This window comes from Eupeodes corollae, chromosome 3 (genome assembly GCF_945859685.1).
Source record: "Eupeodes corollae chromosome 3, idEupCoro1.1, whole genome shotgun sequence".
NCBI lineage: Eukaryota > Metazoa > Arthropoda > Insecta > Diptera > Syrphidae > Eupeodes > Eupeodes corollae.
This window is the reverse complement of record NC_079149.1, coordinates 34,495,410-34,521,573: the sequence shown is the minus strand read 5'-3', so window position 1 is coordinate 34,521,573 and position 26,164 is coordinate 34,495,410. Positions and strand designations below refer to the sequence as shown.

The 26,164-nt window shown below is 37.0% G+C and overlaps 3 protein-coding genes across 4 annotated transcripts; 1 reads left to right on the top strand and 2 right to left on the bottom strand.

Moving 5' to 3' along the window:
• Positions 1-2,737: 2,737 nt before the first annotated feature.
• On the top strand, positions 2,738-12,374 carry LOC129949485 (nucleoporin Nup188). Its single transcript, XM_056060983.1, has 11 exons — positions 2,738-2,881; positions 2,946-3,165; positions 3,234-4,076; positions 4,174-4,345; positions 4,407-4,516; positions 4,581-5,276; positions 8,446-8,705; positions 8,771-10,799; positions 10,862-11,016; positions 11,078-11,291; positions 11,357-12,374. Exons 1-11 carry the CDS (start codon positions 2,862-2,864, stop codon positions 12,293-12,295), a joined length of 5,658 nt encoding a protein of 1,885 aa, XP_055916958.1. The 5' UTR covers positions 2,738-2,861; the 3' UTR covers positions 12,296-12,374.
• Positions 12,375-12,463: 89 nt separating this feature from the next.
• LOC129949486 (uncharacterized) lies at positions 12,464-19,792 on the bottom strand. The gene is made up of 3 exons (XM_056060984.1): positions 19,618-19,792; positions 19,316-19,459; positions 12,464-13,288 (listed from the first exon to the last, which is right to left on the bottom strand). Exons 2-3 carry the CDS (start codon positions 19,362-19,364, stop codon positions 12,597-12,599), a joined length of 741 nt encoding a protein of 246 aa, XP_055916959.1. The 5' UTR covers positions 19,365-19,459; positions 19,618-19,792; the 3' UTR covers positions 12,464-12,596.
• Positions 19,793-24,789: 4,997 nt separating this feature from the next.
• LOC129952285 (uncharacterized) lies at positions 24,790-25,873 on the bottom strand. 2 transcript variants are annotated; one of them, XM_056064797.1, is made up of 4 exons: positions 25,732-25,873; positions 25,512-25,670; positions 25,325-25,403; positions 24,790-25,226 (listed from the first exon to the last, which is right to left on the bottom strand). In XM_056064797.1, the coding sequence occupies exons 2-4, from the start codon at positions 25,547-25,549 to the stop codon at positions 24,876-24,878; spliced, it is 468 nt and encodes a 155-aa protein (XP_055920772.1). In that variant the 5' UTR covers positions 25,550-25,670; positions 25,732-25,873; the 3' UTR covers positions 24,790-24,875. The 2 variants fall into 2 exon arrangements, with proteins under 2 accessions (XP_055920772.1, XP_055920774.1); XM_056064799.1 differs by having other exon boundaries at positions 25,512-25,684; positions 25,732-25,871.
• Positions 25,874-26,164: the final 291 nt, after the last annotated feature.

Genomic DNA, 26,164 nt, shown 5'->3' with positions numbered 1-26,164 from the left:
ATACAACATTTTGTGCAGAATAGAACACAATCCTTTTAAATGCTTCGACTTTTAAAAGTAAGTTAGATAAAATATCCATTAATTGACAAAGAATAGAAACGAGTTGATTTTGGCAACACGTCGTGCCCTTATAGTCTTTTCACGCCAAACGGAAAACACGGTTTTCCCGAAATTATCGGTTTTGGCCGAAAACCTACATCGAAAACTCAAGTTTTTCCATAAATCGTTTCCTATTGTTGGTAAACCACAAGTTTTCGTAAGCCACAAGTTTTATATAAAACCTCTCGAAAACTAGTAGCCATTCAAAGTTGAACTAAACAAACCTTTCGAAACATTCGTGGTATGTAATATTATTTATACAATTTCCTTACAAAATAAGAATTATTGCTTTTTTTTACAGAATATTGAAAATTTGCCAACTTTGAGAATAAAAGCCCCGGTGACTATTTGCGGCATTGGCGGTTCTTTTATGATCCTCCAGAGTTTCAAACGCTCTTTGTTAATCGGAGAACCGGATTCACTATGCCTACTGGCGTGACGACCCCAAGGACGAGGAAGACTTGCTCATAGTTTGTAAGGGATGTTCGACGCTTTCGCTTACTACCTGTTTCTTATAGAGGAGAATAAGTATGAATGGAAATCTCTGGCTAAGTCGCAGCGAGCTAGGAAAATTTGCGCCAAAACATTCCACAATGTGGGAATCGTTGTTCCAGTGAATAAAACCACAACAGTTGGCTATCGCCCCTTGATGGGAAGCGATGCTAACACTTAGAAGATCCTTAGTGCTTTGGACAAGCCAGGCGAGTCCTCAAAGGAAGAAGCTAAAAAGATAGTCATGGAAAAATTGCAGCCCATCATTACAGCTTCAGTGTGATTCGCTTTGGATGAGTGTGATTTTAGTACGAATCTGGAACTAGGAATTGACCTTTTTAGCTTCGGCCATAAGGACGTACACGAAATCGTTCAGAATATTCTCAATCCCGCCTTTAAGATGCTCCGACGAACACAATATATGGCGATTCTGAAGGCACATTTGGTCAACAGAAGCAATAGTCATAAGCTTAGTATTTTGGATTGAATTTGTTGTGAAAGAAGAAGAAAATGTTTTAAATAAAATTAATTTTTATTGTAGCAGTTTTGTTTGTTGTTGATTCTATGATATGTTTTCTCCTTAGTGAATTGCAGCCAAGCGAGCTTGTAGTTCTTGTTGGTTCATATTCCACCCGTCCCTAGAACTTCAGTTGAAACTCTTCTTCGAGACGAGCTAGTGTTACAGCCTTGTCTCAGATATCAGATCGTCGTGAAAGTGTGAAGCAGAATCCAAAGCAGTCAATTTTGCGTCACTCACAAGGCAATATGGCTAATTTTGCATCTTCATCTTGATTTAGGCCTGCACCCATAAAGAATCCAACTGAAAAGGGAATTGAAACTAAACGACTAATATGCAGCTTTGTGTGTTCGATAATTGGATTTCAAAGCGGCATAATTATCTTTATCAATAATCCCCATTTTTGGATGAATGGGTCCTTTAATAGGCAAAGTTGCCGAACTTGGACGACACCACTCCTTCAAACAAAATCGGTATTCTGCGCATATGGTTTTATGGCATGGTTATTTTACATCGAGGCAACAAGAATTGACCAGCAAGGTCGTGTGATTACACCCCTTTAGACTTCTTTTCTAGTGGGACTTCCTTAAGTCGCTGTTAAATGTCAATATGCCGCAAACCACCGTGGTCTTCAAAGACAGAATAATCGATGTCATCTGTCAAATTCAGCCTAATTAATGTTCTCAACCATTCCTGTGTATAGTTCTCATGTAGAATCCATATTATACGAGTTAAAATCGGTTTGCATGTATCTCCATCTGCATAATACAGAACACTAGAGGGAGTAAGTGATATAGACTACAACAATGGTAACTCTTTTTTACTTCCTTTAAAATACTATACACTTTTTGATAACATCGTGTTTCCTCAAGCATTCACGAATGTGTATTGAAATAAATCAAGGAACCTAACAAAAGGTATAAAATAATAAGAAAATCGGAAAATATTTTCAGACAACGAAAAAAGATTGGTATAGCTTGATAGTTAGAAGATATTTATAATTTTTTTAAATGCGAAAAAATGTCTCACTAATGTATTGAGTTTGGAAAAAAAGTGTAACAAAACGTAGAAAATGTGACAAAGTAACAAAGATTAAATTTAAAGAAGAAAAGCAAAGCTCTTGTTACACTTGCAACATTTTGTCAACACTGAAGCAGACTTTCCTATAATTAAGAAGTGATATCTTTTGTGTGTTGGTCTTTTCTCTCTAAACATTAATTTTATATGTAGCATCCCATATTTTGCAGAAATGAAATGCGGTTAGATTTAAATAAACCAATACTCTTCACTCTCGGAGAATCTGTCAATTGCAAAAGACCGGGCCCATGAGTAAAAATTTTGCTTAAAAATGTCCCATACAAATTTTGACAATTCGTTTCTAATGAGATAAATTAATCTGAATTTTATGTTTTGTCCAGGTTTTACACTGCCTTATCATAAATACAACCTATGCGATTATTCTTCTAAAAAACATTAACAAATTATATACAATTTCATTATGTTTTAAAATGTGACAGTAATTTTTCATTGTGGTCTTTTTCGATACTCACGGCGTGACTCTTGTGGAAACCTTAATAAGCAACCAAAAATTCTAAACAAAATGACAGTGGATAAGCATGTTCGTTGACAGCTGTGATTAAAAAAGCAGATATCTGCGGCTTAATTTTGTATATTTCTTTAAATTTTAATTTTTAAACAAAATTCCCGCTTTTTTGTGTAAAATTCATACAAAACTATTCAATAAATTATAAATATGGCATCGAATGGTGAAATGTAAGTAAAACAAAATCAATTCTCCAACATTTCACAAACTATAACTATAACAAAAAATAACTAGCACCGATTGGAAGCGTCTGTGGCAGTTGATTTCAGGAATCCACTACGAAACACCCGAGGACACAGTCAAGGAGAAACTTCTCAATGTATCCAAAGAGCTGCAAGATGGTCTCTTGCAATTCAAATGCTCAAATTCATCAAACATCAATCTGGAGACACTCCTTAAAGAGAAGAAACAAGAAAAATTGTATCCATTTACCAAAAAGCTACAAGAACTTCTGGTAAGTGAAAAAGGAAGAAAATACTATTTACTTTTGTACTAATGCATGTCCAATTTTCCACCCACTAGGATTTAGAATCTAGTCAATGCTGGCAAATCCTTTGCTACTATCTTTCCAATGAGTATCGTGGATCAGCAAGTTCGCTGACTGCTTTCATATCATCCGAGGGAAATATGGCCAAATTGCTAGATGACATTTGGGGCTACTACTCCCTGGAACGAATGATTGTCCTCAAAGTGATGAAGAATCTTTTGATATTCTACAAAATACCCGGACATCCATATCACAACGAATACAGACTGATTGTCGATAAGCTCTCGATGTCCAAGCTTAGGGATTCTTATATAAAGCAACTAGAGTTCTTAATCGATGCGAATCCCCCAACAAAACTCACCGCCGGGGAATTCTTGAACTATCACAACAAACTGAATTCATGGGCGGAACGAAATTGTCGTGAAATCAACGAAACTCTGCACATTCTTCTGCTGATTATTGACCATGTAGGCGTGGAGGCAAAGCAGTTACAAAAACTGTTCGATTGCTTCAAGAAACACTCATTTGGGAGGCAGCAGCGTTACATCGATCCCATGAATGAGTTGCACCAACAGTTGATGAAGAAAATTGCCTTCAGTGAAGTTGCTTTGTTCCTTAAGGCAATTGACTTTCCAAATCCTCAGAAAACCGTCGGAGTTGATGAGACCATCAAACTACTGGATAAAGACATTGCTAGCATGTATCACAACGAAGAGAATGGCCCATTGCTTCTTTCTTGGATGCTTTTGAATCTGAGAAACAGCAGTCCCACTCAGGAGGACACTGTGATGGCAAAGTATGGACAATTTGGAGTCCGAGCTGTGCATTTGAATGTCTTCGGGTTCCTCAAGGATCTTGTCAGTCATGAGATGTTTAAGGTACATACATTTTGTTTTGGTTTGAAATAAAATAAGGCCAAGATTTTCATGAGCTACCATTTTTGAGGCTGTTTATTATAATTAAGAATTATTTCAGGACGACAGTTATGTATCGAAAGTCGTGCGGAAGACCGTTTACAATCAGTTGACATATTTATGTGACCTTTTTGACGCCGATGGATCTGTCAGTCGTCATCCTTTTGTGTACGAGTTGTTATGTGAGCTGATTTCTTGGCCTACTTTAGCCAAAGAGTTTTGTTCTCATGAAGGTTTGTTTTTCGAAAATACCTATCAAAAGTCTCCACTGTTGAAGATAATCCATTCTTTTAGATGGCGGAGTACGTTCCCTCTACAACACAGCTTTGGAGTGTTTTCCTTTGAATTTCATTCACATTTCCATGATATCGAATGCTTTGACAAAAGCAGGAATGGGAAACTATGTAAGCTCAGTAAAATGATCAATCAAAAGGAGTTATAAAAAAAATTAAAATCTTTTGTCTACAGATAAAATCACAATTGGAATCGCTTCCCATCTACACAGAGGTCTACGATGAGTCAAAGTTCATGCTCCAAGCATCACCACACATCGAAGATGAATACATCCTCGTGCGTGACTTCTCCCCATTCCCTCACATCGACTATACAATTCGATCGGGAACTTCAGCTGTGGTTATGGATCGTTCGAAATCCTGTTGTGTCCATTTCCGGACAAGCGTGAATTATTTCAATGTTCTTCACCATGAAATCAACTGCTTACTCGACGATGTCACGCGATACACTGAATTCAATAACGATCGATTACAACGCATAAACTTTGGTTTGAAATATCTCCAATCGGCGATTCTTCGTGCCAAGTCCTTGAATGAAATCTCCGCCGAGATGGTCCATCCCACAGAGTTGTGCATTGATCTGTTGAATAAATTCAAACTTACGCAAAATCCTCCGATTGAGCTTTTGGCAAATTGTTTGAATGTTTGTACTGCTCTGCTGCCGTTGGTCGATAAGGAGATATTCAATAGAGTTATTAATTTGAGTATTTTTCCGGCGATGAGTAATGAGACGTTGGATTATAAGAAATACGCACATGGTGTGTGTTTTGATTCGAATCTCGTCGGGACTTATTTGGTTGATGTGGAGAAGAAGTCGGAACGCTATGAGTTTTTGCTGGCTTATCTGGGATTTTTGAGGACCTATGCAAAGGTAAGGGTGAAATTTTAATTCATTGATTTGATGGTTTTATAGGGTGATAGGGTTAGTGCTCGTTCCACAGGCCTCTGTTCAATAAGGAGTAATTTTTGTGGTAAAAAGTTGATTTTGAAATTAGCCTTTCAAATTTGGCAACAAACCTTAGGTCCCCTCTATTCATGCTCGCACACTGATATGAAACTACTGCCCAAATGACGGTGGATGAACTCGCATTTCGATCGGTATAAATGCAAATTAGATAACGCCAGTCAATGTAGTACAACAATGCCGCCTCGAAGATAGCTCTATCTCTTTTGAAGTCTAACAAAGCTGTTTGAGTTGACGCCATCGCCGCCCTATTGTTTAAAGCAGCAGGCGATGACTTATTAAGGAGCAATCTACAAAATGTAGCCGAAAGAAAGCATGATGAGTGGAATCGATAACAATGTTTGCTCAATCCTCAAGAATTCTGAACAGCGCCAACCACAGAGGCATCAGTCTCCTTTCTGCGTATTATCTGGACGTCCGAATATGGGTAGGTCCATATAAGTGGGACGTCAGACCAATAAAGTCCACGCTCTTGGACAAGACTTATGAGCAGTGCCTGGCTATGACATTAAAATTATCTAAGGAGATTTTAATGCCAAGCTAGGAAGGGAAGACATCTTTGGTGGCACAATCGGGAGATACAGCCTGCACGACACCACCTCCGACAACGGATTCAGGCTGATCCATTTGGCTGCGGGGCGAGACGTTCTGGTAGATAGTACGCAGTTCACACATCTTAATATCCACAAGGGGACATGGAAATCTCCTGATCAATCAACTTGCAACCAGATTGAGCACATTGCGATCGACGCACGACACTTCTCCATCATCCAGGATATCCGAACATTTCGAGAGGCCAACATTGACTCGGACCACTACCTCGTTGTAGCCAAGGTACGGCTACGGATATCCCGATCCAAGCCAAAACAAGGAAGTACTGTGAGAAGATTCGACGTTAGACGGCTACAATCGAAAGAGACTGCCATGTCCTTTTCCGATCGAGTCTCTAGTAACCTTTAAAGGAGTCCTATGCTGCCTGCATTAAGCATTGAAAACCAGCGGTAACATTGCCTTGCAGCCATCAGAGATGCCGCCTCTGAAGTGCTAGGTTTCACACGGCCACCACAGCGGAACCCTTGGTTTGACTACGAATGCCGGCAAATGCACGCAGCGAAACAAGAGGCATACAAAACGGCGCTGCACAGAAAAACCAGAGCTGCTAGCGAGCTCTAAGAGCAGAAGAGGAGAGAGGAACACCGGCTTCTTAGATGGATAAAAGAGAGTACGAGGAGATAGAGGAATGTCACAACAGAAATAAAGGTTCGTAAATTTTACCGAAAGGTAAAAAAAACCTACCAAGGGTACCAGCCACGAACCGAAGCCTGTAAAGACGATCAGGGGAACATCGTAGTAGAACCGCAGTTGATGTTGAGAATATGGAAATACTACTCCTCCAAATTATATAACGGCGATGACGAACCGAATTCCGCTGTAAGGGAGATAGAACCACTCAACCAAGGCGACGCAGATCAACAATTCCGCCTACCCGACCTTGAGGAAGTGAAGTCAAACAATGCTGCTGGGGCTGACGGCTTCGCTGCCAAACTATTCAAAGCAGCAGGCGATGACTTGGTAGAGAGCATGCACCAACTCATCAGCAAAATATGGTCGGAAGAAAGCATGCCCGATGATTGGAATCTCAGCATAGTTTGCCCAATACATAAAAAAGGAGACCCTCTAAATTGCGCCAACTACAGAGGCATCAGTCTCCTTAACATTGCATTTAATATCCTTTCTGCCGTATTATGTAAACCTCTGAAACCGTTCGTCAACAACCTGATAGGTCCTTATCAGTGTGGCTTCAGACCAGGAAAGTCCACTATCGACTTAATATTCACACTACGGCAGATCTTGGAAAAAAATCCAGAAACTTCAAATCGATACCCACCATCTCTTTATCGATTTTAAAGCCGCGTACGACAGCATCCATAGGAAAAGCTCTACAGAGAAATGTCTAGTTCTGGCATCCCTGTCAAACTTATCCGTTTGTTCAGAATGACGTTGGACGCTGCACACTGCTCTATCAAGTTCGGAAAAGATCTCTCCGATGCATTTGATGTAAAAAAAGCTTTTAGACAAGGCGATGCACTGTCATGCGACTTCTTCAACATCGTTCTTGAAAGAATTGTGCAAAACTCAACCGTTAACACTAGAGGCACAATCTTCCAAAGGTCCATCCAATTACTCGGATACGCATATGATATTGACATATTCAACGACGTCTTGAACAAAACGTCACCATGGACAGCTATAACTTCGAGGTAGTTAAAGACTTTGTCTACCTAGGCACCGCTATAATCACAGATAACGACACCAGCGCTGAAATCAAACGAAGAATAACTCTTGCAAATCGCTGCTTCTTTGGGCTTAAAAGGCAATTGAGAAGTAAAGTCCTCTCTCGAGCATCTAAAATCACCATCTATAAGACACTCATGATCCCGGTTCTCATTTATGGCGCTGAGGCCTATACCAAATGTCAAAAAAAGATGAGAGATCTTAGGATGCTTCGAGAGAAAAATTCTTCGGGTGATTTTCGGTCCCTTACGCATAGATGTAGAATGAAGGAGAAGATATAACGAAGAACTGTACGGGCTGTACAGCGACACTTACCTAGTTAACAGAATTAAAGTCCAACGGCTTAGATGGCTAGGTCATGTAGAGCGAATCAATGCTCCAGCGAGGAAGGTCTTCGAGTCCAATCCCGAGGGACCGAGCTGGCTGGAGACGCATGTTGGTTGAGGCCCAAGACCTCCCGGACTGTAGCGCCTCTTAGGTAAGTGAGTAAGGGAGCTAATTCGTCTGAATTTCCAACCGTGAGAAATACAGATCACCAGAAAAAACATATCATTCCATCTGCCCGTTCTAAAATGTCGTTAGTTTATGTTGATACTTAGATAAGAAGTCCAAAGAGAGGGAGGTACCTAGTTTAGCACGTGAGATTAGAATTCCTCCATGAATTTAGTTATATTTTTTAACTTATTGGGTTGTATATACAAATCTTTCCAGGGACATTGAATTAGTGAATCTCTATTGTAAGGAACTTTTTTTTTTAAACATATCTAACAACTTATTTTAGATGGGACGTGATCGTCTGTTTCAATTAGAGATTCCCGGTCTTATATTTCTTCTCCGTGAAGTCTTCCCTCATATGCATGCTTGGCGATTTGAATCACAACATGATAAAAACAAAATCTATTCAGAAATCATGGGTTTTATTTGTGACATTCTGGACATGGTAACCACAGAAAAGGGGTCTAAAAATCCATCGAAGCAACTCTTGAGGAACATCTGTGTCTACAGTTTACTTAACCTTGAGAATGGTTTAGTTCTCCTGCGGTAAGTTTAATATGACAAAAAATTTCCCATTTCTATATATATTTTTATATTTTGTTTGTATAAAGTTTCATAGCAATTGGCAATCCATATTTGCAACTGTCAATGGAAATGGAATCCAACTGGATGGTTCTCTCTTCGAACGGGCTAATTCTGCTAGTTCGTCTGTCAATGCGGATTTTAATGCAACTTCTTCGACTTAAAACTTCGGTGTTTTCGAGTTCCGAATTGTCACCATTGGAGGCACTCATTTATACCCAACCCAAGCAGAGAGATACCTTGAGGATAATTCCAGTTGTCACAAGCTACATGAACAATATTTTTGACCGTTGGCTTCCACTTTTGTCGTGCCGACTCCTGAAACGTATCGCTTTGGAATTCAACATGTCACTGCTGGCTTGTCTGGACATGGAACCAGATCAAATACGTTTGACTTTCCTCAATAAATTACCCGATGATTTGGAAAGTGATAACTTGAAAATTGCCATTTTGGAACTTGTTGAGGCATGCATAGAGAAACAGCCTGGTGTCACTGAGGCCTTCTTCAATGTTAACTTCTCCAGAGACAAGACAAAAGATAAGAAATCGAATTTGGGCGATAGTATTGTGACTTTCATGGAAGACTACCTCGATGCTGTAGCCAAAGTACCAAATGCTGTGGAGAATCCCCTACCAAGTCGTATCATGACCCTGTTTCATTCTCTGTGGAAGAACAATATGCAAAGTTTAGTCGAGGACCTTGTCCAGAAACCAACATTCTGGTCGTCACTTTGCAATCCATTGTTCGGAGAGGTTTCTCCAAACGTGAAGGCATATAGTCAGCTTTTTAACATCCTGGGAATCGAGGTATTTTGCACGAGCAACAAGACCGATACTGAATTGAAGAAGGTCCTAAATCGATTCTTCGAGAGTTCGAATTTCGATGTGTGGCTTGAGTATGTCTTCGAGTTGCCAAATATACCGCGAGCCTCACAAGCCGTCGATGAGACACCCGAGTGGTTGAATCGTTTGCAAGCCTTCAAAGGATTCATGTTAATATACCTTAAAAAGAACCCAACTGGCATTGAAATTCCTCAGAAAAAGTTCAAACTCCTTGCCGAGAAATGTCTGCAGGTGTTGGTCGAACGTTCCGAATACACCGAGGATCTGAGGCCATTCATTATCCTCTCCGAGTTGTTCCTCTTTATAATTCAGAGCTATAAGCATTCTTACACTGAGACAGCGGAAGAGGACAAACTCATGCTTCAGCAACTCATAAAGCTTCTAAGTGGTGTGGCTAGTTGTTATGAGGATCTGCATATTCGCGCCAAGGAGGCGTGTCTGTCGATAACAATAAAGTGCGCTGAGTTGCTTGCCGTCGAACTGCTGAAGGACTCAACCGTTGCTCTTAGCTTCCTCTATTCTGTGGTGAGTATTATTTGCCGAGAGCTAAGTAACCTAGAAACCGAAGTCAAGGTTGAGATGAAACTCGCTACGAAAATGTCCGTCTGTGCATCTTCATCGAACTCTTTGGTTCTGAGCTTAAATCTCCTCAAAACCATCGCCGCCATATTTCACAATGACGGTCCTGGTAACTGGGATTTGCCATTCATTGCCAACAAGGTGTTCAATCGCTTATTAAGTTGCACAGGTTGGATCTTACAATTGAGCTCCAAGCAAAAGCTCTCCGTAGAACTTCTCGATGTCCTGATTGTCTTTGCAAAGGGAAATTGCTCGCAGGAGTTTCTTTATTGTGATGTGGGGGATTATTTGTGGTTGAAGTTGTTGCCACCGAAGGAACTCCTGCAAGCCAACTACGCTATGAAACAGCTACGTGAAAGTGATTGGGCCGTTCAAAAGTGGTGGCCTATTTACTCGCGAGGCATAGAACTTGTAACGATTCTCTTTCAAAAGCATGGATATCAGTTTTTGAAAAATGTCTTAACTTTCGTGGGAATTCACGAAGAGTATTTGATGGATTCATTGCTTCTGGGTAAACAATCCTTGGAACCCAGTGCCATGGTTTTGATTAAGAATTCTGTCTTGCTGGTGGCCAATTTAGTTGACTATGAGAAGGAATGGCGTTTGGAGCATTCACACAGCTTGTTTAGCTTGATGGTAAGTTTTTTGGATTATCTTTTGCGGTTGGTTTTTATAACTCTTTTTTTTTCAATTATCAGCGATGTGTTCAAATGCTTTTGGGACATTCCATATCCATGTTTAATCAACCGAAAAATCTAAAGAGTCTTGTTATGGGACGACGAACACAGTTGGATATAATCAAGGAGAGTGAAAGTGGTGGTCTTGTTGATGAAGTGATTACAGCATTCAATGAGTAAGGTTTTGACTGAAAAATAGACGTAGATTCTGTTACTAAACTTCTGTTGTTTTTACAGCCTCACGGAGATTATAACACTTTGTGTCAAATGCTTACTCAAGTTCAGTCCACCTTTAATCGATTTAATCTGTGAACCAGAATTCTTGGCATGCAAATGGGAGCCCCTGTTTGAGATTCACTTTGGAGCTCCGAAACTCAATGACACAAGTATGCAACTTACCTTCGGAACGGTACTCAGCGTCATTGGTGTCTTCACTAAAGTTCTCAATTTGGTAAGGCTTTTTCCTTGACATTTTTATGAATTCAGAACTTATAAAAATTCTATGTTTAAATATAGCAAAATTATGGTTTTAATGAAGTTCCATTGAACATCTTGCCAGAGAAGGCAGATCTCGAAGGTCAACCCGATAGTATTGACTCACCAAAACGCAACACCACAGCGAGTAATAATAATCTGGCCAAATCACCAAGTCAACGTGGATTTTCCAAGTCAGTCTCCATTACATCAGCTTCTTCAGCTTCAGCACCACCCAACGAACTTCTTTCGAATCTGGATGGAGAACTTTGTCTTATGGCCTTGGAGCATGTTCTGATGCTTGCAGCTTCCCAGAGTCTTTTGGCTTTTAAGAATTGCCATCTTCCCTCACGAGAGAAACAGCTTATTCGACGGGAGATCAGTACAGAGTTGATAACCTACCATGAATTCATCCGCAAGAAAGTTCTTATCGACTTTCGCGAACACAAAGAGATTTGGCACCGACGAAAGCACGGAATCGCCTTGATGATGAAACCTGAAAGCGAAGATCAAGAATCGGCGGCGAGTTCGAGTCGATTTTCCAAAACCCAGTCTGATAATGGAGCAGCCAAAAAAACCACCGACTATAAGAATTCAATGCGTGTGAATGTCGTTCGAAGGCTGCATTTGCAATCGCAGCAACATCAACGAACTCCAGATCCCGAGAGAAGAAATTTCGAGATGTCTCAAATGATCAGTCCAATTACTTCGAATTCGCAAGATGTTCAGCAATCAAATCAACCAGCTGCCATCTCATCAACACCCAATTTGAGTCGTCCTCCAATTCGGCGACCAAGTGAAATGTCAGTGATAGACGAAGGTTCTAAGAAAGTTTGTTTTGAAGATGAAATCGAGGAGGAAATTGAATACTATCCCGCTGAAGAACCCAAATACAGTCCATTGTCGTATGTACAGATGGTGGAGGAGGATTATTTGCACTTTATGTCGAATTTGTTTACTGTTATTTGTCAAAGTGATTAGGTTTAGATTTGTTTCTTCTTATATTCTTGAGATAATAAGTTAAATTTTTGTTCAATAAAGAAAAAGGTTTTTTTTTAAATAGTTGATTCTTAAATTTGATGATTTAGATGAACCATTGGTCTTATCTATTTTACTCCATTCCAACGAAGATTAAGAAGAGTTTTTCGGTCAATTGGTATTGGGTTTTTATTTAAAGTTAAAGTAGAAATCTCCACTTAAAATAAACAAAAGTTAAACAAGGAATCTAAAAGGATTTATTAAACTTAATAGTTAAGGTTTTTTCAAAGCATCAACAAGGGCATCACGAATTGAGCCTCTTGGATTTTATATCACTTATTTTTTGTAGTACTGCTATACGAAACTCTAATTTCTCATCAAGGTTCATATCTCCCAATGTGGGGAGTACAGAAATAAAGAAAGCTTCATCATCAGTCAAATTTTTCCCTGAACCAAATTGACTAAATTCAAGATCCAGTGGTTTAATTTCTTCATGATTTTGCAGCTGATTTTCTTTCACTTTCATTCCAGAACAACTTGCTCTATTCGCATTCATGTCATCATCAAAATCATTAACAATATCGTTTGAACTTGAACATTCTTCTGTTCCCCCATTTCGTACTTCTTTAATCCCATTTTCCTCCTCTTCGTCGTCGTCTTCAGGTTCTGTTTTAACACTAAACGATTCTTCGTTGTTGGAATCGAAAATTATTGGTTTTTCGTGTAATGAATGTGGGGATTCTGGAATATTATCAAAAGAAATACTTCGTTGATCTCTGTTTTCATAGCAAGATTTTAAATATCGATTGTTATATTCATCGGATTGAATTAAGTCGTCGGGACTTTCGGGTCTTATGTATGATTTGTACAATTTGAGCATAAATGAAAGTCGATCATGATACATGTATTTTCTCATTTTTGTACCAGTTGCTCTTTTTTTGATAGATCTTATAAAGACATCACGAAGATTTCTCCATTTGTTTGTGATTTTCATAGCTGAAAAGGAAAATATTATGGTTAATTATGTTTGTAACAAGGTAACGAAATGTTAATTATGTATGTATTTATGAGAGTATATTTTGTTAGGAAAATTAATTAATAGAAGAGAAATGCTTTTTTATACAGATCTATCAAGAAAAATCTGATCTTACAGTGATAGACAAAATATTACATACAAATCTTTGATTCTAATTCAAAAATGGGATCACGAGACTTGTTAAAAAAAGGGAAAAGTTCCACTGATTTTTGATATCCACCTTAGTTTTGAATAACTTTTACGTAAGTTCTAAAAATCGCTTATACCGTTAAGTTAGCCTACATTGCTTTCAATGGTATTTAGTGGATAATTTTGATTTGGAAATCCAATTGATTCTAACGGCCTTAAATCATAAATTGGAATGAAGAGCCATTTGCTCAAAATAATAAGGTTGCAAATAAAAAAAATAATTATTGTACATCGAAATTTAATTCTGTTTTTGTGCTGCTTAAATGGCGGAAGCTGGAAATACTTTACCACTAAAATCAATAAATGTGAGGGATTGAAGAGTGATTTTTGGGCTTGGCATTTGGTGGGCAAACAATGGGTAGATTCATAAGGAACTTGAAAGTAAGGCAAGTTTCTAGCATCTGATTGGCCAGCTGCCAAAAAATTAAGGCAACTTTATTGGAAAGTTGTCTGGAAGGTAAGTCAAGAAAAATCTGCCTAACTATTAAGTCAAGTCAACTTACATACATATGTCAAAATGACAACTGATCATGTTTTTTCATTCAAGTGAAAGATGAGCTTTACTACTTTTTAATTTATTTATTTCCTGCACAATTCCATATAATGTTTTCTGTAAAAGTGATCCTTGTCAATTTAAAAAAGAAATAAGTTATATATGTATGTTTTGTAGACAATAATATGGGTGGTAGTTCTTGTACTATGAACTTAAGGTAGAGGTATGTGAAGTAAATCTCTGAATTTCAAATTCATGACACTTGCCCATTGGGCAGATTCAGACAACATAAGGGATTTCAGTTGCAGTCAATTATATTCTTTAAACGTACATACATTTTGACCAAGGCAACCAGTTAGTTTTTCAAGTTTTATAAACTTAAAACTCAGAACTCAACTAACCTCTACCTTCAATTGATCATGGAAAAACTACCAAAAACACAATTGTCCACAAAACACTCCTCAGGCAAGCTACAAGTCCATCTTGTGTTTAAAAGGGCAGGTTCAGGCGACATAAGAGACTTGAAAGTAAGGCAAGTTTCTATAGTATCTGATTGGCCAGCTGCAAAAACTTGCCTTCCAATTAAGGCAACTTTGTTGAAAAGTTAGTCAAGAAAAATCTTCCTTCCTATCAAGTCAAGTCTACTCATGTCAAAATGACAGTTGATCATGTTTTTTCCTTCAACTGAAAGCTGAACTTTACTACTCTATGATTTTCTGCATCTTCATTTAATGCTATCTGTAAAAGGGTTCCTTGTCAATTTGAAAAAGAAATAACTAATATTTCTTTACAATACAAAAAAAAATTGTGGTGGACTTGTAGCTTGTTTAACTAGTTGCCTTGGTCAAAATTTACGTTCAAAGAATGAACTTGACTGCAAATGAAGTCCCTTATGTTGTCTGAACCTGCCCATTGCCTTGATAGTTAAGGAGATTTTTCTTAACGAACTTTCCAATAAAACTGCCTTCAATAAAAGGTCAAGTCCCTTATGTCGTCTGCACCTGCCCAATTTCTAACCCATGATTTGAACCTACAAATTTTAGGCTAAGAACTAAAGTTTTCCAGATTTTTTAAAACCACCGAAAATGCAAACAACTACCTAAAGGGGTCTAAGTGCATTTTAAATGCAGGTTATTTGTGTCAAATTTTTAAATTTGACAATTCAGGGCTTGGCCTATCCCGAAATATGAAACACGGTTCGTTTTGAAAAAGTACAATTCAATTTTAACGTTAATTTCCACGGTTAAATCGTGGACGCAAAAATAAATTTTTTCTCATAAATTGAGAGACGTACAAATGACTATTTCATCCCTTTGGCTTCTTTCACACGAGACGGTTTCGTCCGTAAAGTTTTTATTCGTGAGCCATTGAAAGTAAAATACAATTAACTTAAGCTTTCACACTGAACGGAGACGGGTCAAAAATGGTCTTTTGTGAATGCGTTCGCGTAGTCACGTACGTCACTGATAAGACGGTGACGGCACGGTCGCCGTATATTTCAGTCGTTGAGACGGCAGTTTTAAATCGTTCGTACTGAAAAAACCTGTAATAATAAAATTAACGAAAGCTTTCACACTGGACGGAGATGGGTTTTTTCCGTACATACGATTTAAAACAGCCGTCTCAACGACTGAAATATATGGCTTACGTACCTACGTGAACGCTTTCACAAAAGACGATTTTTATTCGTCTGCCGTCCGTTTTTGTGGTCACTTGAACTAAAGAAAAATATCTAAAATATAACCAAACCTAGACGATTCACGGGGAAAATACGTTATGTGTGAAAACAAAGTCCGTACGGAAAAAAATCGTAACCGTCTCGTGTGAAAGAGGTCTATCAGTAACAATATTTGCGGTACGGTGTTTCCAGGTTTACATCAAGGTGGCAAAAACAAAAGTTTGAACGAGAAGAGATTTGTCAACTCAGACGGGATTGTTAAAATTTCGATTGTGGTGTGTCAAGCTTTACTGACCTTCAAATACTAACAGACGTGTGGTGTTCAATCTGGCAATACTTTTTTCGGAGTTCGTCTTTTTGACAGTTGTCTCTTTATTAGTTCTCAATTTAGTTGGCTATTTCAGAACGAAGATTAAGAAGACGTTCTGCTGAACAACGAAACAATGGGCATGTTCAGACAACATAAGGGACTTTATTTGCAGTCAACTTCATTCTTTGAACGTAAATTTTAACCAAGGCTGCTAGTTAGTTTTTCAAGTGTCATAAATTTCAAATTGAGAAATTTACTTCACAAACCTCTACTTTAAGTCCATAGTACAAAAACTACCAAAATCATTATAGTCTACAAAACACTCCTCAGGCAAGTTGCAAGTTCATCAAGATTTGTATTTTGTATTGGAAAGAAATATTAGTTATTTCTTTTCCAAATTGACAAGGAACCCTTTTTCAGAAAGCATTAAATGAAGTTGTGCAGAAAGTAAATAAATCACAGGTTAATAAAGTTCAGCTTTCGGTTGAATGAAAAATCATGACCAACTGTCATTTTGATAGAAATAAACTTGATTTTATAGTAAGGGAGAATTTTCTTGCCTAACTTTCCAGTCAACTTTCCATTAAAGTTTTCTTAATTGGAAGGTCATTTTTTGACAGCTGGCCAAGTCTGAATCTGCCCAATCAATTTATTAAAACATTTAAGAAACTATTGGTGAACGCATTACCTCACGTCGTGGGCCTGTGGCATGGCATGGCGTGGCCTCCAATATCATGTGATTTAACACCACTAACGCGCGCAGATATGATTGATGCCTTAAAAGAGAATATTCGGCATGTCATTGATGACATTCGGTCCCAATTTCTGCCAAAAGTGGTTGCAAATTGCGCTTTTTATCTGAAATTTATTTTAGCGAGCCGCGGTAGACACTTGCACGCTATCATGACAAGAAGTAGGCAAGATAAAATAAAAGGCGCAACAGTGCATTAAGAACTAGGGCCTAGTGACTTACCACTCTCAACCATCCCTGTGTGCGAGTAATTTTGCCAGGTATGGAAGAGACCTACAGTTTTAAGCCGAATCCGAACGGATTATTTTGAGACAGCACATTTCAGGACAAGGAATTACTCTTGGAGGATTTGTCAATTCCTCGCAGAGGCAGACTTTAGATGGCACAGCCAGGGATTGAACCCAATACCTCTAGCATGACAGTGTCCAACGCACTAACCATGACGCCACGGGCAGGCCAGATTTAGAGGTCCATAGGCCTCGGGGCAATAAAGGAGTAGAGGCCCCCTCACCCCAATTTTTTTTTAAATAAAGTAAACCATTTTTTTCATTCGAGTTTTTCAATAAATAATTTCTTGTGAAACCAAGTAGATTCCTTTAGTATTGAACAAACACATATAAATATAAACGGAAAAAAAAATTATCTGAAATTAAATTTTAGGGTTAACGAACAGAACCTTTTGAACCCGAAAAATCGTTGATGGTTTCGTTGAAATCCAGGTCTCGGAATGAATTGCTTTCAATTTTCAGGAGAGCGCGCTTCGATAGACGGCATTGTCCCATCGTGCCTTTTTTTATAATTTTCATTTTTGAAAATGAACGCACTCCAGTGCAGTTTGTTACCATCAAAACCAAATACATTCTCAATACAATTTCGAGGTTTGGGAATTTAGCTCTGAAATTTTGATTTTCGAGAATTTGGTTGTAAAATAGTTCCGGCGATTGATCTGTTCCATAGAAGGACTTTTCCTTTTTGTATGAGTCAATCAAAAACACAAATTGAACCAACTCTTTACCAAGCCTAGGCTCTAAATCATCCGGATACACTTACACCAATGCCTCTGCTGCAGCATGAACATTTTCAGCATCCATCTTTCCGATGTTATTCAGAAAACCAAATCTCGAACGTACAGCTTAAAAGGCATGCAATCTTTCAGTAAGAGAAACGGATAGCTGGTCAATCACTGGGATGAAGGTGGATACTTTGTATTTTTCTTTGCGTGACAGGTGAATGATTTCAACGATTCTAGAATCATTTTCGGGTCTTGCAACATCTTGTTTGTAGTGTTGAATGGCTCCAAAATATTGTAATTAAAGCGGTTTCGATACCACTTATCTTCTGTTGAAGGTGCGTTGCTTCATTCCTCACGATCTATTTTTTTATTTATTAGAAGATATACTGGTTAGAGCTTCTTCAATTTCCGAATAAGCGTTGACTAAGGCTTTCGTAGCTTCAGCTTGACAAGACCAATGAGTGTCGCTAAAAAAAACTAAAAACTGGCCGCTTTTCTTCTCCGATAATTTCTCAATCAGAATTCGGTGCCGCTCTGTTCTGGCTGTCAAAAACGTGTACGAATTCTGCTCGAAATCAAAAAATTGAACAGCCGATGGACAAGAGTTAGCAGCTGCCTTTCCCACTAAATTTAGAGAATGACCAAAACGAGGTACAAACGACCCCGATAAATGATTTTTCTCCTAAATTAGAGCTTCTATCCCCTTGTATTTGCCACTCATGTTTGCAGCATTTTCATAGGATTTTTATATTTCCCTGATTACATGGTTAGAGTGAACAAATATAAATCAATGACTTCTGTTATACAAAGTTCTGTAGGATGTAGGTAAAGATAAAAGACCAACAAAAATACATATCAAAGGAAAAGATGTTTACTAGTTTTTACTAGTTGGAGTTTGAAACAAAAATTTTCCGAAGTCTCTATTGTGGGGGTCCCCCGTTTGTGGAGGCCCCGGGGCTTCGGCCTCCCCTCAATTCGGCCCTGGCCACGGGTACCATAAAAATGGTAATACATGAAAAGTTTGTAGATCGTTTCTTTTTCGATCACAATTGACCATTGAGATGTTGTGATTTAACAATTTAAGACTTTTCTCTTATATATAAATCCAGTAATAGAAAAGGTATGTATATTTCAATGCTTCACAATCGATTTAAGAACTTTAAGATGAAATTCGTGAAATTATTGAAGAAAATGTCATTGAAAATTCATGAAAAGGATTTGGTGCTGCAACCGTAAATAAAGTGGTAATTTATCTTATATCGTTAACCATCGTTAATGGCATATCTTTCTATTTGCAATGAAATGCACATCCATTGGTTTCTCATACAAATTTAAGTTGTTTTTTAAAAACCCTTTATTATCCTTTAAAAAAATCATCACAGTTCATTTTAATTGATCCGACTAAAATAGAAAGAAAATAAAATAAGTTGTCCCTATTAATATGACCACTACTGTATCTAATGTAATTGTACTTTTTTGCACTTTTCCCTACCTACATAGCCTACCTGCAATTGCATATAAATATTTCAATAGAACATAATACAATAAACTTACCAATTTCAGATCTTTCTTTTTGACTTAGAAAACGATAATTATCGTCCATTTCTTCGAATACCTCTTGCCATACTTCGTCTTTGTTTTTATGACTTCGATATTCAGCACGTGAACTATCCCAAAGTACTGGACGACATTTAACAGCTTCAATTAGTTTTAATACAGAATATGTATATTTACGAGATAAATTCATTTTTGTGTTTGTTTTTTATATTTTTTTTTTAAATATAAAATTCAATTTTATTGTCAGTCTTTTGTTTTTGTTATCGGAAGAAAAACAATCGTTGCAGCTACTTATTTACCTTTTGAAGATGTTCGGATAACTGTAACAGTTTTGTCGTTGAAGCTTGCACGATGTCGGATGGATCGGCTATCGTATCGTGCTAAAGTGAATGCGATGAATATGACGACGAAAAAGAAACGGGTTATACAATGTATACATACATAAGTCTCTCTAGCTCTTCTAGAAATAAGCAAAGCACCTATGTATATAATGGCAAGTCACGAGCGTTATGACGACGCGACGTTGTGAGTCAGATGCAACGACATCGGCATTCACCCCATTTAGTATCGTTTAGTCGGAGAATTGTACGACAACGACACAATAAAGAAGTTTCTATAAAAATGATAGGAAGAGAGGTATAAAAGAAAGCACATTGAATAATTGTAAACAAAGAAAGACATTAAAAAAATAAAGAAGTTAATATATTTTTATTTAGTTGAAAATTAAATAAATAACACATCAAAACTATACGATATTTTTGTGATTTTTACAACGTTACAAAAAAAATGTTGAGTCTTGTCTTTTGTTTCGTTAAGTGGCATTTGTACGAAAATTGATGACCCTATAATCTGCTATTAGTTGAAGTAAGTCTATTATTACACAGCGCATGTATTTAATGCGCCTAATACGCGTTTGTTTTGATGTGCAATTCGGTGATGCACGCGGTATTACCGAAAATACTCCATTTACCAAGATGGCAGTCTTTCGTACGTTTCACTCTCCAAAAACCGTTTGTTTACATTGTTGTATTTGTAATTTTGACAATTAGTCGTTGAATAGATGTGAAAACAAACAAAAAAAACGATGCTTTGGGCAAGCGGCACTTTGCAAAGCAAAAACAAAATGGAGAGGCTAATAAGTTTTGTTTTTCAGATTTTTCTTTTTACTTTTTCAATGAAAAAGTTAGTTTTGAGCGAAATTCTTTAAATTTCATAATTAATTCAAAAGATGCGTTCGAAAAACCATCAAGTTAGGGGTGCGAGCGCACCCTTTCGTAAATTAATGGCCAAACTTCGACTCGCCGTTTTTTTATTTGATAGATATGTGCAAATAAATAATAACTATAGCAATTTAAGAGCGAGGAATTTTATTTATATTTTTAACCTTCATACGGTCCTCAAAGTTACTAACGTAAAAGATTACTTGTTGTAATCTAATATTATTACTGGTTTTTTATCTGCGCGATCACTTATTCTCGAGTCATGATGAAATGTGCTTAGAAGATTTAGTAGTATCCTTGGTAAAGGAAAAATTTGATGAAGAAATTTGTCGTCCTTTTACGTTTACAGTTTCTGGTGGCAATTCTGGTTTATTTTTGCGTATTGTTCCAACCAGTGTTAAGACGTGAAAAAGTTATCGGTCGTTAGATTATGCCCCTTTAGGCCTACAACCAATTCAAGAACTTCACGCATATCTTGATTTCTTTCCGGTGTACTTCCAAGTTCTTTGCCTGTATAAGGTTGAATGTTCCAAGCATAACTCGTTGTAGAATCAAAAAGTACCCAAAACTTGATTCCGCACTTCGCAGGCTTTGATGGAATTTACTGTCGAAAAGGACATCTCCCTCTAAATGCTACCAGTTGATGGGTTATAAAGTTTCGGCAAAATCTCAACACAATGATTCCACAATTCACGTATAGGAGCAAATTTGTCTAACAGACGTCGTTCACTTCGAGTTTCTCTGTTGTCGAAATGTCGAACCTGATAACTCTTGATAATTTTTTGAATGTCTTCAGTGACATAGTTGCTGCAAATATTGGCCTTCCTTTTTGAGAGTCCCATAAACTTTCAGAGCTTTCGTTATTCGATCGAAAAACACCAGCAAGTAAAAGAAGTCCAATGAATGCAAACAAATCCGTCCTATCAATGTCAGTCCACTCTACATCAAAGGTGCGTTAACCTTCCATGTTTGTAAAAGCCAATATCATACGTACCAAAGGAGGTGGAAAGAATAACTCGAAGCTTGAAATTTCTTCAGCTGTGATTCTTGAGGACGAATAACGTGTCAATCCTGGCAACAAATTTATTACGTTTTCCCTCGAGACTCTTCCAGCAATATTTTCAGAGGGCTTTTTGGTAAAAATTATTAGGTCATTTTTTGACTTTATCATTTGGCCAGAAGCAGATGCAATTTCACCCTCACTAGAGCTGTTATCCGATGAATCAGCTTCCTCAACAAGGTCTTCGAATTCCGAACATGATTCATCTTCATCCGAAACTCTCAAAGAAAATTCACTTTCACTATCTCTCATTTTCAATAGGAAAAAATTAGTCAAACTTGCAAAGTCAAACTTGCAAACAAAAGCATGTGCTATTCACTAAATGTCTAAAAAGAATTCTATAAAAGCCCCGTTAGCAATGCAAGTGCACAACAATAACTGAGAACAAATAAACAAGAAAATCTAATTGACACTCTATTTATACAGTAGGGTCAATTTTGACCCGAGGTCTGCGAACGTAAGAAAGTCTGTACGTCCTAAAATAACAAATATTTTTTTAAATTTATATGCTAAATATATTAGTTTTAAAACTTTAGAAAAAGCCATGAAACATCATGTCCCTAAGAAAATTAGTTTAAGAGAAATCTTTATCTTACTCCAAAAATGGGTCAAAAATAACCCGAGGACCCTATAAAGGTTAATTAATTTTCAAAGATCACTTTCTCACATACAAAACACGCAAAAATGGTTGATCTTGACATTTCTTTCATGTTTTTTTGTTCAGTATTGCCATACTTGCTTTTTTTTGGCGATTTTTGCTCAAATGCAAAAAGTAATTTGCATATACCCAAAATCGCACCCACCCCATTTGATTCTGAATGCTTAAAAGCTAGAGATCTATCATTCAAATTTGTAAAGCTATTCCGGTTGCGAAACTTGTCTGTTTTTAGAAAACTGTATCTAAAATCTGCCTTTGAGCAAGTCATCAATCGCACCAGTAGCTCAGCCGGATTCTGGAAGGCTGTGAAAATCTTAAATGGAACCACGAATATCATTGTTCTAGGATTACAAGCGCAAAATCTAAGCGATCAATTCAAAAAGCTTCTGAACGCAAAGATAAGATCACCATTGGTACTATACGCAGCCCCATTAATCACAGATGACTTTCTAGATGCACTGTATTCAATAAATGAATTAAAAGAAGTTATTGAGAAAGCTAAAGTGAATAAGGCGCCAGGAGATGGTCGTATTCCTTTTGATATCTATAAGCACGCAACTGATGAATTTTTATTGCTGCTTACTAAAGAATTTAACCGACTTTTCGAAAGTGCTAGAAAATCAATAATTATAGAGGCATCAAATTATAGAGGTAATTCTTTCATAAATAGAAATGCAAAGCTTTTCGTTGGGCTTATTGAGAACAGAATGTCCAAATGGGTGATTAGAAAAAGTATACTCTCTGAATATCAGGCCAGTTTCAGAAAGAACTATTCTACGACGGATCACATATTCTCATTGTACTAAATGTATTCTTTGTTGACTTTCGAGCAGCATTTGACACTATCGTACGTGAAGCGCTTTTTTATAAGCTGTATGCCATTGGATTGTCGAGTAAAACAATGAACATTCTGAAATCCATGTACACAATGAATACAGCATACATATGGGATGGAGCGTCTTTCTCGACAAGTTTCGCACGGAAATGGGTCTCAAGCAATGGTGTATACTGAGTGCTTTGCTCTTTATATTGTTTATAAACGACATAACAGATGTGGTCAAAGCCGGAATTGTGTTTGGAGGAGCTACTATACCCGCACTTTTGTATGCAGACGACATAGTCTTCTTTGCAGAGACGATGGATGGACTGCAAATGATGATGAATAGGCTAAACGGCTAGTGCAATCGCTGGAATCTCGACATAAACCTATCAATATCCAAGATAATGATGTTTAGAGCAGATGTCGGCAGGACTGCAAGAAACGAAAACTGGACATTCAATAACAAGGCAGTCGAAATTGTTCGAGAGTATAAATATCTGGGAGTTCTATTTATTTCGAATCTAAATATGAAAAAACATATAGAACTGAAACTAACCGAAGGCAAGTCGTGCAATTTCAACTATGTGGGAACGCAGCTTCAAAAGTGACTGCATTGACCCTAGTACAAAACACAAACTTTTCCGCTCCACAGCTGCGTCGATTTTATTGTATGGAGGTTTGGGGTTACTGCTCTTTTAAAGCAATCGAAAAGTGTCTCCATTAATTTATTGAAAGAATCTTCCGGCTTCCGAGAAATACCCCAAACTACATGCTGTATCTGGAAACAGGGCTGCCTTCCATGATATTGGAAACTCTTAGCATGCATTTCAACTATATTGTCAAAATCTTACAAATGAATGATGCAAGAATACCCAAAATCATACTGAAGTGTTCAATTATGGCGGCAGGACATATGGCGACGGAATGGGAAAGTTTGGCGGATACCTGCAGTATGAATCTGATGGTAACTCAAAATGAACAACCTTCCCTGCTGAGGAAAAAGTTTGATATACTTTTAGAAAAATATGGTCACATCTTGTACGACAGAAACGCATCTGAGGCCCGTTCGTCGCTTTTTAGATGTTATTTTAACCGTTTAAACTTCTGCCTTGGTAATAATACATACCTTCTTAACAACATGCCATTAAATTAAATTAGCACTATTTTTAAAAAGAGGAGAATTACTTAAACTTAACCTTTACTTTGCAGTCTTTGCAATCTGAACATAGGAGAAGACATTCATCATTTTATTGCGAACTGTCCAATCATAAAAGAGTTTAGGGTGAGACATTTTGGGAAAAAGGCCTTAATGAAGCCGAGCTTATTGCCACACTAAACGGAAATGTCGGATGGAATGCCCTATACATTTTGTATAATAAATAAAGACTTTTAAGATACAAATCTAGACATTTAGATATTTTTTTTTGCTGTAATATGGTATTTAAACTCAAAAATGTCATTCTGGTAGAATAGACTTAAGTAAGCTTTTTATAATATATCTAAATTGAATATGTAAAAAAATGTTATTAATTATCTAATGAAATAAAGAGTCAACTAAAACTAAATGACGTTTGTGGCAAATATTTTTACAAAATGTTTCAAATTCACATCATTGTAAGAAACACGAGAACATTTTTATAACTGTCAGATTTGACAGTATTTTAAGGCTAAGCATTTGAATAATGTTCTATCGAAACAAAAGAGTTAATATAAGAAAAACACATTTTTTGAATGCTCATAACTTATATTTATAATGGTAAACCTACTTTTAATTATAATTTGTCATTTTTAACAATAAATCAATGTATTGCCGCTGGTCGCTGCTGTTCTTCTTTGTTATTTTCATCGGGAATATTAAGTTTTATACATTCTTTGACATTTTCTATAATCCTTGGAACATGCGAATAAACACAACAACCACAATACGAGCAAGTAAGTGGAGCCGATCCGTGCTTCCGAATATGCTCCGGTTCTTTCCTGAAGAAGATCCAGTAGTATGTTGTCAATCCCATGAATACATAAACTTGTTCGTATAATATGCCGTCTACTGTAAAGAGGCTTTCATCACCCGTATAGATTTTCCATTCACGATAACGCTCCTTTGTTCCAGGTCTCAATACAGATCGCTCCTTGACAAGATTTTTAAAATACTGCAAAGAAACGAACAGAAAACAATTTGTAAATATTTAATTTTTATAAAATGTAAGTATAATTAAATTTATCTACAAGTTTGAAAAATTGGACTTACCCAATCGGCAACAACGGCAACGGATCCACTTGGTTCGCTCCTCTTCCTTGTCATCACAAGCCTTCGACGTCTTGAGCGCCTGGAATTTTTATTAAATAAAAAAGGTTTATAAAATTAGTTTTCAAAAATTAAGAACACTTTTACAATATAAGAAGTATTTATTCAAAATAACAAAAACAAAACTTACACAAAAATTAATTGAATAATAACAAACTCCACAATCATTGTTAAATTTATTTTTTTAAATTGGTTCCTTTCTTAAAGTGATCTCTTTTCAACAACTCCTGACACTATGACATCTGTTTGAAATTTGTTCTTGATTTTTATAAAATAGATATTTGCCTACCTGGATCATAAAATCTTTAAATACACACGTAATCATCCTTTTTCTAGATCCTTATAATTACCTTTGTAATATTTTCATATTTTCAAGGTAAAAATGATTGAAAATCAATTATACACTACGGGTCGATTGAGAAGGTACAAGAATGTTATAATTGCAAAGATATTTTGTTTAACCTTAAATTTTTATATATTTGTTGTAATTTTTGAGAGGTTATAACTTAGAAATAAAAAATAAAAATATTTTAAAGTTTAAAACAATTCGTAGAGTCGTTGTTCAATGTTATACGAAGAATTTTTAGGCAAATTATTAAAGGATTGGTTGAAAATCACTCGAATATGATCCAAAGGGGTCATCTTTTAAAATGTAAGGGGCAGTTATAGCTATCATTGAAATTGATCCGGAAAAATTTTTCAATCGATATTTAATGGTGTTTCCCTTAGATAAGAAATAAAAATTATATATATTATAAAAGAAAAATTGTAATTGCACATTGA